This window comes from Leucoraja erinacea, chromosome 3 (assembly GCF_028641065.1).
Source record: "Leucoraja erinacea ecotype New England chromosome 3, Leri_hhj_1, whole genome shotgun sequence".
In the NCBI taxonomy this organism is placed as follows: Eukaryota; Metazoa; Chordata; class Chondrichthyes; order Rajiformes; family Rajidae; genus Leucoraja; species Leucoraja erinaceus.
Window position 1 is genome coordinate 54,660,828 of NC_073379.1, and position 13,684 is coordinate 54,674,511.

Below are 13,684 nucleotides of genomic sequence, written 5' to 3' on the forward strand. Positions count from 1 at the left end.
AAAAGTTGCCTCATATGCTAGTTTAATTTAGTTTAATTTAGAAATACAGCACGGAAACTTTCCCTTTAGCCCACCCAGTCTGGCCAGCAATCCCCGTACATTAGCACTATCCTATATACTAGGGACTATTTACAATTTTTACCGAAGCCAATTAACCTACAAACCTGTACGTCTTTAGAATGTGGGTGTAAACCAGAGCACCCAGGGAAATCCCATGCGATGAGGGGGAGAACATACAAACTCCATACAGACAGCACCCATAGTCAGGATCGAACCCAGGTCTCTGGCGCTGTAAGGCAGCAACTCTACCGCTGCACCACCGTGCCGCACATGGAGACTCCCAACTATGGGTAAAAGACTTGGTGCATGTACCCTATCTATTCCTCTCATGATCTTATACACCCCTATAAGAATGTCCCTCATCCTCCTGCACTCCAAGGAATAAAGTCCTAGCCTGCTCAAAGTCTCCCTATATCTCAGGGCCTTGAGTCCTGGCAACATCCTCGTAAATCTTCTCTGCACCCTTTCCAGGTTAACATCATAGATAAAATATAATAAACAAATATTCAACATTGGAAAAGGATGTGACATCCTCAGCAGTATTCCTTCTTGAGAACAGGCATCTTTTATGTTTCCTTTCCTCATAGTAACAGGCATCTTTTGGGTGCACACCATTTCATTGCTACCAACATTTTGAAAGTGTACCATGTCTTAATGGAAGCTGTCCAGCTGGATATTTTTTGAAAACAACATGTGAAAATGTGGTTTGTGCATTTTTGCACCAATAGTTATCTTGACTAAGTTTCCCCTTCTAATAAAAAGGCACCTCAATTAGACATGCGCCATTAACAACACCAAGCTTGTGTGCACACCCTTCATTAAACGTGTATTTTGAGCGTATACTCCTTGATACCAACAGGCATCTTTCGTATGTTCCTCTTGTAAACAGATGTTCTAGGTGTATGTACCCTGAAAGCAACAGATGTCTGGGGTGTGGACTCCTTCACCAGAACAGACATGACAAATATGTACCCCAGCAATACTTCAGATATCTCGTCTATACCTTTCGTAACAGTAGGTGGTTCAGGTGGGTACAGCTTTGTAGCACTGGCTTGTCTCACGTTAATTAATCTATCTCTGATCTCACAGTATCCTTTTCATGTATTTTCTAGAAATGTTACCTCTGATTTTTGTATCATGGTGTCGATTGATTTGATAGACTCTGTCTCCTCTGTCTCTCGGTATCTGCTCAGTCTGTGGTCTTACTACACTTGCCTCGTTTTGGCAATACCTTAAACAGAGCAGGCCTGTAGCAAGTATCCAATGTCAGCTTCAATGAATGGGCAATGAATCATGGATGAACACGCATTAAGGGATCACCTGGCTGGAGAGAGCACCTGATGACAGTCCCAGGGGTGGTCATTATATGAAACCTCTACAGTGGACGCATGCTGATTACGGGCGAGGCTATGGGCTTTTATGTCAGCTACATGTTTAAGGCCTTGACTTGGTCTCTTACATTTTGCTTTGTTTTCTAGGTCGCGACTTGGCCAGCACGACCCTTCCTGGCTACCCTCCACATGTGCCCCCCGCTGCACAGGGCAGTTACCCACCCCCAACACTAACAGGAATGGTGCCTGGTGAGTGCAAGAACCAGTGTTTGATGCCGGATGCTGGCATTAGAGGGAACTCTCTGAACTGTTTCGGGTTCTGCATATTTCACAGGAGACAAAGATCTCTGTTGCAGTCACTGGCTGAAAAAAGCACTGTGAGAAGGAGCTAAGACGCTGGTCTCATTAACCTCTCTACAGTTAGACACTTCTCCACAGGGATAAAACACGTAGATACATCTCTAATATTTCTTCCTTCACTTAACTGTCAGAAGTACTAATCTCCTGGGACGTTCAACATACTGCGACAGAAAAGGCTTTGGTGTTCAGGATGGTGATATAGGTAGAAAATCTAGTCATTAAACAGGACTCAGAAGCCCAGCTGTCCTTTAAGAAGACCGGTAATTTGTTTTTAATGAAAACATGCATTTTATTTTTAAATGACCCTTAACAAATTAGTTTTCAGCATTATTTATAATGATGCGACTCAGAGTTACATGAACAATAACAAGCTTAATATTGCCTTTGCAACCACACAATTTTCTTCCATTCCCTTTCCATGGTGGGCTGCACTTCCCTTTTTCTTTCATTTTCCAGTCTTAATACTGATCTGTGCAATCATTGAGACCACATATTTGTAACAGTAATATTGCCTGACTCCACTTATGCTTTCGTCTCCTCATCCAGCCCTTTGTTGCTCCAGATTAGACTTATTTCAACACACCCCTGACTGGTGACCCTGCTTCTATCCTCTGCGAATTTCAGGCAAGCTAAACTTTATCCTGTTCTCATTCTCCTATCACCCCTGCCCCTTCTGATCTATATTGGCTTCCAGTTACATAAAGTCTCAATTTATTATAGTCATCTGATTCAAATTTCTTCATACGCTTACCGATTCCTACCTCTGCAATTTCTACCAACCATTACACCCACTAAAATATCAACAGGCCTCTTAAAGAATTGTTCCAACAATGGTGAATGCTCTGAGTTTCCAAGGCTCAAAGCTGTGGAATTTAGAACTCTCTAGGTCTCCCTGCTTTGCTATTAACCATTTTTATTCTAAATTGCTCACAGAAATCTAACTCTTTGACCAAACAGTTATACATCTGGTCATTCAGGACAAAGAAGCTCAGCTGTCCTTTAAGATGATCAATATATTATTTTAATGATAGTGTGCATTTTATTTTTAATATCTCCTTACCTGGTTCAGTTTCACATTTTATATGGTAATACACCCATATAGAAATTCTAATGCATGTTGCCATATTTTAGTGCCCTATCTGATGCAATTTTTAAAAGCTCAAACCTGCAGTTAGATATTTTTTGTTCAATCGTGCCCTTCCTAAAATTGAATTAGTTTCTTCTGTGCATGGCAAATGCACATCTTTAGATTAATTCTAGTTTCATAGCACGATGCAAATCAGAAAATACATCAAATGTCAAGTTTTAAATTCAATATTCGATGTTTGATAAACTGACAATAGTGGTTTACAACTGGAAAAAAAAATCAAAGAGTGGCTGGCATATATTTTGTATTGTTTTTTTTCTAAAAATCACAGATTGAATCCACAATGCTGCATTGTTTAATCATCTGTGTCTGCTTGTGGGCACAGGCTTCATGGCTCAGACCTGCAGCATCTTTCCAGCTGGGGAAGTTGTGCAGTGGCTTACGTGGGAAACAAATAATTGAACTCGGTAGAGAATCAGATTCTTTACATCAATGGAAATTGAGCCATCATTATAATTATTATATTTAATCAGATTTGCAGGATTCTAATTGCTATATACACTTGTAGCTTTAGAAATACAGTCCACCACATTCCTCCTTGTTCCTTAACTATTCCCGACTCTCCTTTTCCTTTTTCTGTATGATCTTCTTTCCTTACAATTTTCTGCATCTTGTTGTGCATGTTCTCCATGCCTCTGTACACCTTCCTCCCCTCTTTATATGTTTAATTCCTCTCTCCTTCTCTCTCCTCTTTCCTTCTCTCTCCTCTCTCCTTCTCTCTCCTTCTCTCTCCTTCTTATTCTCTCTCCTTCTCTCGCCTTTCTCCTTCTTCTCTCTCCTATCCATCTCTCTCCGTCTCTCTCCATCACTCACACTGTCTCACTATCTGTCTCTCTCACTATCAAGCATCTGGTTGCGAAGTACTGAAAATGTATCAAGAAAAATAATAGAAATGTTACACTTTCAGGACAAAATTTCAGTCGTGAAATTCATCCACAATAATACACTGGTACTCCAGCAACGCAGACTCAGTCTAGTGCATTCCTGATTTTATGGTGCCGGCAGTCAAGGATTCACATAGTAAACATGACTTTAAAACAAAAGTTACATTTTCATACAAAACATAATGATATAGCCTAATGTAAAAAAAACCAGATGTTTTAATTTGATGCATTCCTTTCCACCCACACATGTTGCTCGATCCACTGAGACCCTCCATCAGGTTGTTTGTTGAAACCGATGACTTGTTGCTTTTATTTACAGTATATTGCACAATTTATAATTCCTTCCCATTTAAAATGGAGGGAGAGAGTGGCTGCTTAGGAAGCCTTTGTTTGACTGTCAGTCCTCTCTACTTGCTGAGGCCTAATGTCAAATCCATGTATTTTGCCCATGATTTTGAGTTCAATATGCTGTTGGGCCTTCTGTGATTCCCATAAATGCTCCCCGAGTGTATGATTCCCCGCAGGCATGTTTATTGGGTGCAAAGCTGGAAAATAAACGATGAATTAAATAAATAGAAAGATAAATAGATTAAAAAAACGGGAGGCAAGAATGGACATTGGACATTGGAAAATGATGCTGGAGTGGTAGTAAGGGGGAATAAAGAAATGATGGACAAATTGAATACGTTTTTTGTATGTCTTCACAGAGGAAGGCATCAGCAATGTGCCAGAAATTCACGAGTCAGGAGGGAAAGATGTTAGTGTAGTTGCTATTACAATGTGGAAAGTGCTTGTGAAGCTGAAATGTCTGAATGTGGATAAGTCATCTGGACCAGATGGACTATACCCCAGGGTTCTGAAAGAGGTGGCTTTAGAGATTGTGGAGGCATTAGTGGTGATCTTTAAAAAATCACTAGAGTCAGCATTGGCCCAGAGGATTGTAAAATTGCAAATGTTACTGCTGTTCAAGAAGGGACTAAGCAAAAGGGGGGAAACCATAGGCTGGTTAGCCTGACTTCAATGGTTGGTAAAATTTTAGCATCCATTATTAAGGATGAGGTTTCTGAGTACTTGGAAGAACATGATAAAATAGGCCAAGGTCAGTATGGTTTTGTGAAGGGGAGTTCTTGGCTGACCAATCTGTTGGAATTCTTTGAGGTGGTAGATAGTAGGATAGTAGAAAGGGGAAACAGTGAATGTTGTTTACCTCAGAAGGCCTTTGATAAGGTGCCACACATGAGGCTGCTAAACAAGACGAGAGCCATGTTATTAGAGGGAAGATACTAGCAAGGATAGAAGATTGACTGAATGGCAGAAGGGAAACAGTGGGAATAAAGGCATTTTTTCTGGTTGGTGGCCGGTAATTAGTGGTGTTCTGCAGGAGTCGATGCCATGTCCGCTACTCTTCACGTTGTATATTAATTAGTTGGATGATGGAATTGATGGCTTTGTGGCCAAGTTTATAGATGATATGATGATAAGTGGAGCGGCAGGTAGTGAGGAGGAAGCAGGGAGTCTGCAGAAGGACTTGGACAGGTTGGGAGAATGGGCATAGAAATGGCAAAGAAGTGTGCAGTCATGCACTTTGGTCGTAGGAAATAAAGGCATAGACCATTTTCTAAATAGGGAAAAGATTCAGAAATCTGACTTGGGAGTGCTGGTGCAGGATTCCAAAAGATTAATTTGCAGGTTGAACCGATAGTATGTAATGTTAGCATTCGTTTTGAGAGGACTAGAATATAAAAGCAGGGATGTAATGTGGAGGCTTAAGGAACTGGTCAGACCGCATTTGGAGTGTTGTGAGCACTTTTGGGTCCATATCTGAGGAGGGATGTGCAAGCATTGGAGAACGTCCAGAGGAAGTTTACGAGACTGATCCCAGGGATAATTGGACTAACAAATGATGAGTGTTTGATGACACTCAAAGCAATGTAAGGCCTGGACAGAGTGAATGTGAGAGGATATTTCCACTCGTGAGAGAGTCTAGGTTCAGAGGGCACAGCCTCAGAATAAAATAAAGTACCTTTAGAAAGGAGATGAAGTGGAATTTCTTTATCCAGAGGATGGTGAATCTGTCGACGTAATTGCCACAGACAGCAATGGAGGCCAAGTCGTTGGGTATTTTTAAAGTGCAGATTGACAGGTATGTGATTAGTAAGAGTGTCAAAGGTTATAGGGAGAAGGCAGGAGAATGGGGATGAGAAGGAAAGTTAGATCAGCCATGATTGAATGGCAGAGAAGACATGATGCGCCGAATGGCCTAAATCTGGCCAAATGGCCTAATTCTGCTCATTTGCCCTAGGAGAGGCAGCACAGTGGTGTAGCGGTAGAGCTACAGTGCTGCCTTACAGCACCAGAGACCCGGGTTCGATCCTGACTACGGATGCTGTGTGTACAGACTTTGTACGTTCTCCCTGTGACCGCATGGATTTTCTCCGGGTGTTTCGCTTTCCTCCCACACTCCAAAGACGTGCAGGTTTGTAGGCTAATTGTCTTTGCAAAATTGTCCCTTGTGTGTAGGGTAGAATTAGTGAACAGGTGATCGCTGGTCGGTGCGGACCTGGTGGGCCAAAGGGCCTGTTTCCAAGCTGTACCTCTAAACTAAGCTAAACGTATGAACAAATATCTATCTATCTATCTATGGCGTTCACTCCAACTCGGGGTTGAGTGGTGCCATCTGCTTCATGATGTGTTAGCCATTCGTCATGATGTAGTTTCACTCAGAAGTAAGCTGGGCGGATGAGCAGTCCTCTCCTAGCACGAAAGAACAAACACAATACATAACAGAATTCAATATCTATCTATCAATCTATCTTCTATCTATAATATAAAAGTGTGTGTGTGTCTGCCTGACTTGTGGCTGCCAGCCTTTGATTCGTTGCTATACCAACACCAGACGCAGAATCGCCGAGATTATTTCCATTTCGGTTGAGATTTCACTTTTCATTCCAAGTATCCACTCCTGATTAAATTTTGTCGTGTTTATGTACACATTTTAATAAAATCCTTCTTCCCCCCCCACACTCATTTTGTCGCCTCCTGCTGGCCAGCGACCATAACGGCTGCCGGCGCCCGCCTCTCGCCTCAAGGACGCCATATAAAAACAGCCGCACTGCTGAGTGCTGGAATCCTATGTTCGGGAACGGCTTGAGTTGGAGGACCACGTCTCCCGTGGGGGCTACGGGTAGGAAGCGGCTGCGTTGGGGGAGCAGACCCAATGGGTCTGCACTTGTAAAACATAAACATCCACCACAGCAGAACCAGCACCTCCTGCTCTGTTGGAAAGCACAAAAGTCCAGTCAGTCTTCCTCCTCCGTTCACCAGTGGTCGGGGCCATGAACCCTCCTCAGTCGCCGCTACGGATGGCCCGATGTACGGGCGCTCTCGCTGGGGTGATCAACGTTGGGAAGTATCGGAACGCTTCCAATCAGAGACTGCGGCTTCATGATGCCGTCCACAGGCCCTGCGGACGAAGCATTTCTTCTGGAGTTCCTCGGCAAAGGAACGCAGGCAGCTCAGCGATGTTAGAGCCCATGCAGCGCCCACGGCTAGAAGCTCCACAGACCGGGCTCCACGATGGTAAAGTCAGCAGGCCTGGCAAAGGATCGCAGCTCCGCGATGTGAAGGTCCACGCTGCACCAGCTGCTGAAGCTCTGGGCTCTGGGCCGGTCTCCGGTCGGAAAGGCCACACCAATCCAGTTGTTAGGCCGTGAGAGGGGTGAAAGTACGACACGGAGAAAAGTTGCATCTCCGCCGAGTGACTGGGAACGGGTTCCCTATTCCCCCCAGCACCCTGCACACAACAAGACACACTGGGAACGGGTTCCCTATTTTCCCCAGCACCCTGCACACAACACACACTGGGAGACACACCGGGAGGCAAGCTGAAAACAACAAAAAGTCCAAAGAAACACACGAGCTGCTGACGAGGCTGCCGCTCGCGGTGCCATCTTGGGGAAAATAGACAATAGACAATAGGTGCAGGAGTAGGCCATTTGACCCTTCGAGCCAGCACCGCCATTCAATGTGATCATGGCTGATCATCCCCAATCAGTACCCCGTTCCTGCCTTCTCCCCATATCCCCTGATTCTGCTATTTTTAAGAGCCCTATCTAGCTCTCTCTTGAAAGTATCCAGAGAACCTGCCTCCACCACGCTCTGAGGCAGAGAATTCCAGACTCACCACTCTATGTGAGAAAAAGTGTTTCCTCGTCTCCGTTCTAAATGGCGTACTCCTTATTCTTAAACTGTGGCCCCTGGTTCTGGACTCCCCCAACATTGGGAACATGTTTCCTGCCTCTAGCGTGTCCAAACCCTTAACAATCTTATATGTTTCAATGAGACCCCCTCTCATCTTTCTAAACTCCAGAGTTTACAACATTTTAAACCTACGCTGCACTCCCTCAATAGCAAGAATGTCCTTCATCAAATTAGGGGACCAAAACTGCACACAATACTCTAGGTGTGGTCTCACTAGGGCTCTGTACAACTGCAGAAGGACCTCTTTGCTCCTATATTCGATTCTTCTTGTTATAAAGGCCAACATGCCATTCGCTTTCTTCACTGCCTGCTGTACCTGCATGCTTACTTTCATAGCCTGGTGTACAAGGACCCCCAGATCCAGTTGTACTTCCCCTTTTCCCAACTTGACCCCATTTAGATAGTAATCTTCCTTCCTGTTTTTGCTACCAAATGTACAAATATATAAACAAACAAATACAAATAAATATATAGGGCATCATCGTGGCGCAGTGGTAGATTTGTTGCCTAACAGCGCCAGAGACCTGGGTTTGATTCTGACTACAGGTGCTGTCTGTACAGACTTTATATGTTTTCCCAGTGACCTGCATGGGTTTTTGCTGGGTGCTCCGGTTTCCGAAGGGCCTGTTTCCGTGCTGTATCTCTAAACTAAACTAAACTAAACAAAGAGATGGATAAATAAATAAAAAGAGATGGAAAATAAATTTGGAAGATGGTCATAATTTGGAAGCCCCTTTTAAATGATGACAAATTTTCTCTCTTTGTTGTAATTGTAAAATAAAAATCAGCACCGAACAAAAGAATATTCGATTTGCTGCCATCTTGCCTCGTACTAGCCAAGCACTATTGCATTCCATGTTCACAAATGCTCCATATTGTCTGCATCTAATGGAGTAATCTTATAAATATCCCTGACAATGTCTTCTTAAGGCTGCAAAAACATTACAACCAATAGCAACTGATCTAGCATAAGAGTTCCTCAAACCAGCATTAAATTGTAGAAATGTGTGCATTTGTAATAACAAAATTACCATAACTAGCTCATTAATGTAGTCAAATCAGTCAAGCATTTTTCAAGCATTGTAAGAGTCACTCACTGCCACAGTCTTCTGGCAAGTTCAGCAATATGAATATTAACATGCAAACGATTCCATTCTGCAGTAGGGCTGTAAATGCTACCTTTGCCAGCCTGTTTCATTGAAATTTCTGTCAGTAAGTCGATGATCCTGCGTTTCCCATTTTGAAATAGATCCACCACAAGGAGGCATCACGGGGCACTCGGTGAAAGAGTTTGGCTAGGTTCTGTCAATAAATCAGTCACATCAACCTGTACTGAACTATTGCTCTATAGTGGGTGGTGAAGAAGGTTGGTGGAATTAGAGCTAAACCTTCTAAGGTTTAATTATATGATTAAGATGGGTCTTAGAGAAGTAGGCTGGCCATCGATCAGTGTTGCAGGGGACGGAGGAGAATCTTAGTACAGAAAAGTACCTGTGGCTGGCGTATCTTTCTGTTTAATTTAACAGCATTGTTGTAATGGTATGGAAAATTACAAGTCGGGGTTTCATTCAATGAAATGCGAGAATGGCAATGCGATGTCAATCTACAAAATATTATTCCCTGTAAACCAGACCTCTTCCACCCCAGCAACGGACTGTTCCAGCTGCTACGGTCAGGCAAACGCCTCCGTTGCGATGCTGTGAGAACGGAGAGGATGAGAAGGAGCTTCTTCCCAGAGGCCATTAGGACTGTAAACTCCTATCTAGAGACTAACTTTACTGTACCATTTTACAGTTGTGTGGTGTCTTTTTAAATTGCTGCTTTTTACCATTTTATTCCCTCCCACAAATATGTAATATGTGAATATGTGATTCTGTTCCATTCTGTTGTAGTTTGTCTGTTTGTTTTTTTGCACAATTCGCGAGCATTGCCACTTTTCATTTCACTGCACATCCCGTATGTGTATGTGACGAATAAACTTGACTTGAAGACTTGAAGGATTTTATTTTGTTATAAAGTTGGGAAATTTGGGAGAATTTCAGAAATGCAGCACATTAACTAAAAAAACAACCTGCAATCATTTAAAAAAATAATTCTCATAGCTTTTGACCCGTACTAACCATAAAGGTCATTCTGTTAAAAGGTGGTGCATTACAAAATATTATTTTAATATCTTTTTTCCCCATTTTTTGTGAAAATGTTTTGTTCAACAGCAGCATAGAAACTGTAATGTGCAAAACAGACTCTGAAATAATGTAAACGTGTACATTAGATTGGGAACTTCCCAATTGCCTGTAAATGATCATCGTTCTGTTTTACTGAGTGAGAAGACCATCAGTTTAGTTTAGTTTACAGATAAATCGTAGAAAAAGGCCCTTTGGTCCACTGAGTCTGCGCAAACCAGCAATCCCCACCCACTAGTTCTATCCTATACACTAAGGACAGATTTTTCAGAACCAATTTAACCTTCAAACTTGCATGTCTTTGGAATGATGGAGGAAACCAGAGCACCTGGAGAAAACACATCCCTGCACCATTGTGCCACCCCTGTGCCATTGTGCTGCCCCAATATGGGTGCTGTGAGCGATTTAAACCAAATCACTTGATAATTTTTCATTTACATTTGTGGGATACAAAAATTAGGCTTCTGTTAAAATAGACTCCACATGATAAACTAGCATCATCCCACAAATCCTCTCATCCCATAGACCATGTTAAAAGTAGGTCCTGCATGGAGATAATATGCCCACTGTGTCATACACTATTCTGACTGGGGCATATCCTTGCTTCATGTTCACTGGATCCTCAAATTCTCATGGTGGATCAAGAGTATTCTCTTGGGTACACAAAATTGCTGGAGAAACTCAGCGGGTGCAGCAGCATTTATGGAGCAAAGGAAATAGGCGACGTTTCGGGCCGAAACCCTTCCCATAGATGCTGTTGCACCCGCTGAGTTTCTCCAGCAATTTTGTGTACCTTCGATCTTCCAGCATCTGCAGTTCCTTCTTGAACACAAGAGTATTCTCTTTTCAGCTTTGCCAGCAGCCCACATCTTTGAAAATAGTTGTGGTTGAAATCCCTATGGAATTCCTCAGGGTAATGACCTATAAAAACCATTGTAGTTCTTTCATCGATGACCTTCCTTTCATCACAAGACTACAGTGGAGATGTTTGTTAATGTTTGCACAATGTTTCATTCCAATGTTTCATCAAAAGGAAGCAATGGCACCTTATGAAGGGCAATTGAAGCTGGGAATAAATGCTGCCGTAGCCAGTGAGGCCCAGATACTAAGATGATGAGCAATTTACAAAAAACATTATGTTTCCAGTTGGGAACCATTAACTCAAATAATTTATTTGACCAAAAAATGATTTGTCCATGAGCAGAGGATACTTGTGTTGCCCTGTGTCCTCTGTCATGCTGAAGCCTATCTGTCAGGACATCCATCTATCTGTGATGGGCCAGATGCCAGACCTTCACCTGCAGTGCAAACCAGACACGGAGGGGTGGGGGGTGCTGACTGAACAACCATCTGTAAAAGGTGGCAGAGGTCACTGACTTTAATATTCTAAGCCTACAATTGTATTGATGCTCAGACAGATTTGAGATGGGAAAATTGCTCTTTAGAGAGTCTACGGAGACTTGCTTCCTGGTGCAAACCCTTCTTTCCTCTGCCTTCAGCTTCAGGCATTTCTCTTATTATTGGTCCGGCTGAACAACTTGCATGACTGTCGCCAACTCACCCATTGTTTAGGTAACAAGAAAATGGCTTCATTCCTGTAATATTCAGAACGCTCCCATATTTGTGCAGCTATAAGGTTCCACATATCTGACTCCAATGAGCCATGCTTCAATGCACGCTGCAATAACCTGTGAGTAATTGATGATCCCTTTAAGTAGAGCAGGTGCAGGGCTTTTCTCTGTCCGTCAGACCTCATTTCCTGTGGTTGCCCATACTATGTGTTAATTCCATATAAATTAATTAATTTCACAAGGGAAGCATCAATTGGACATTGAGGATAGATGTTACTCCTGCTAGGTCTATGTTCTTTGTGCATATATGCATTACAGCCACATGATTAAAAGTACCATTATGAACTCTGTACATTGTAAGAGCTTAATCCCATTTAATGATCTATTTCATGCTACAGTTCAGTTGCATAGCACATAAAAAGCCACGTGCCATGTGATTTAAATTCTAGGCCCTTGTTTATTATGTGTGACTCCCTGATTAATTGCAGATCAATGATTCAGAAAAGCAGTTTGATACAGAGCTGCCCAGTTTTAACAATGCAGTGTTAATTTATCTGTTATAGTTCTGTTTGTGATAATTAACTAAATCAGCTTTACTTCCTTCAGGTTTCAGGCTATAATTGAAATAGAGAATATTGGCTTTCTTTAGATTTCTCCTGCGTAGTCAGTGAGCACCTTAGCACTGAGGAATTCATCCCAAACTGGTCATGCCTTATTTTGGGTTGTGCTCTGCCCCTGCAATTCATTGCATTGAAGTTAACATGTAATTTTCTGACATTGAGTGCAACCCATTGACTCTGCCATATAACAGGCTATGCTGTTCCTAATTCCGTGCCATTCAATCAGAGCAACATAATGTTTGAAACCTACACTATTAATAATGCCCCAACATGACTACAAAATGTGGAAAAACTCCATTAGGCAAATAATTGCAGCTGAATCTCTCTTTATTGAAATTCATAAATATTCCCCCATATTTATCACAAAATCTGGATTTCTCTTGTTCAAAATCCAGGATTCTTGTTGAGAATAGCTGTTCTTAGAAAATATTAGCCCAGCAATGTGGAAATTAAAATAAATTTCCCGAATTATCTAATTCCAAGCAACCTGTTCACATCATGTACTGAGAAGAAAACTCCTTCAATATACACTACTGCAGATATAGAATGAAATTTTATTAATCTCCTCCTCTTTAAATAAAGGCCAAGGGACTGATTGGACAGTCATGAAGCATGGAAACAGACCATGCAGCCCCACTTGTCCATGCCGACCAAAATGCTCCATCTAAGCTCAACCAATTTACCCATGTTTGGATCATATAAACCTTTCCTATCCATGTAACTGTCCAAATGCATTTTAAATGTATTATTACTGCATCAACTACTTCCTCTGGCTGCTCATTCCAGATACTTACCACCTTCTGTTTGAAAAAGTTGCCCTTCATTTTCTTATAATCTTACCTCACACCTTAAATCTTTAGTCTTTACTTCTTGATTCCCTTATTCTGGGATAAAAACTCCTATGCATTTACTCTATCTATACCCCTCATTTTTTTAATATACCTCCATAAAATTACTCCTCAGCTTCCTGCACTTCAAGAAATAAAGTCTGAGCCTGCCCAACCTTTCCCGATAGCTCAGGCCCTTGAATCCTGGCAACATCCTCACAAATCTATGCACTCTTTACAGCCTAATGACATCCTAGCTATAGACGAGTGATCAAAACTGAACACTGTACTGTGAATGCAGTCTCACCAATGTCTTCTACAACTGTAACATAATGTCCTAACTTCAATATTCAATTCCCTGACTAATGAAGGTCAATGTGCCAAAAGCCTTCTTCACCACACTATCTGCCTGTTATGCCAATTTCAGGAAACTATATATTT

General features: G+C 42.1%; 1 protein-coding gene across 2 annotated transcripts in view; it reads left to right on the top strand.

The window, feature by feature from the left end:
* The window catches only part of pax5 (paired box 5), a 241,329-nt gene that overhangs the window by 187,063 nt on the left and 40,582 nt on the right, over window positions 1-13,684 (top strand). Inside the window, exons 8-9 of one of the 2 annotated variants that reach the window (XM_055632720.1) lie at window positions 950-1,087; window positions 1,539-1,640. In XM_055632720.1, the coding sequence (XP_055488695.1) occupies window positions 950-1,087; window positions 1,539-1,640 (240 nt within the window). The remainder of the gene's footprint in view (window positions 1-949; window positions 1,088-1,538; window positions 1,641-13,684) is intronic. The other variant, XM_055632719.1, reaches the window with a different exon arrangement.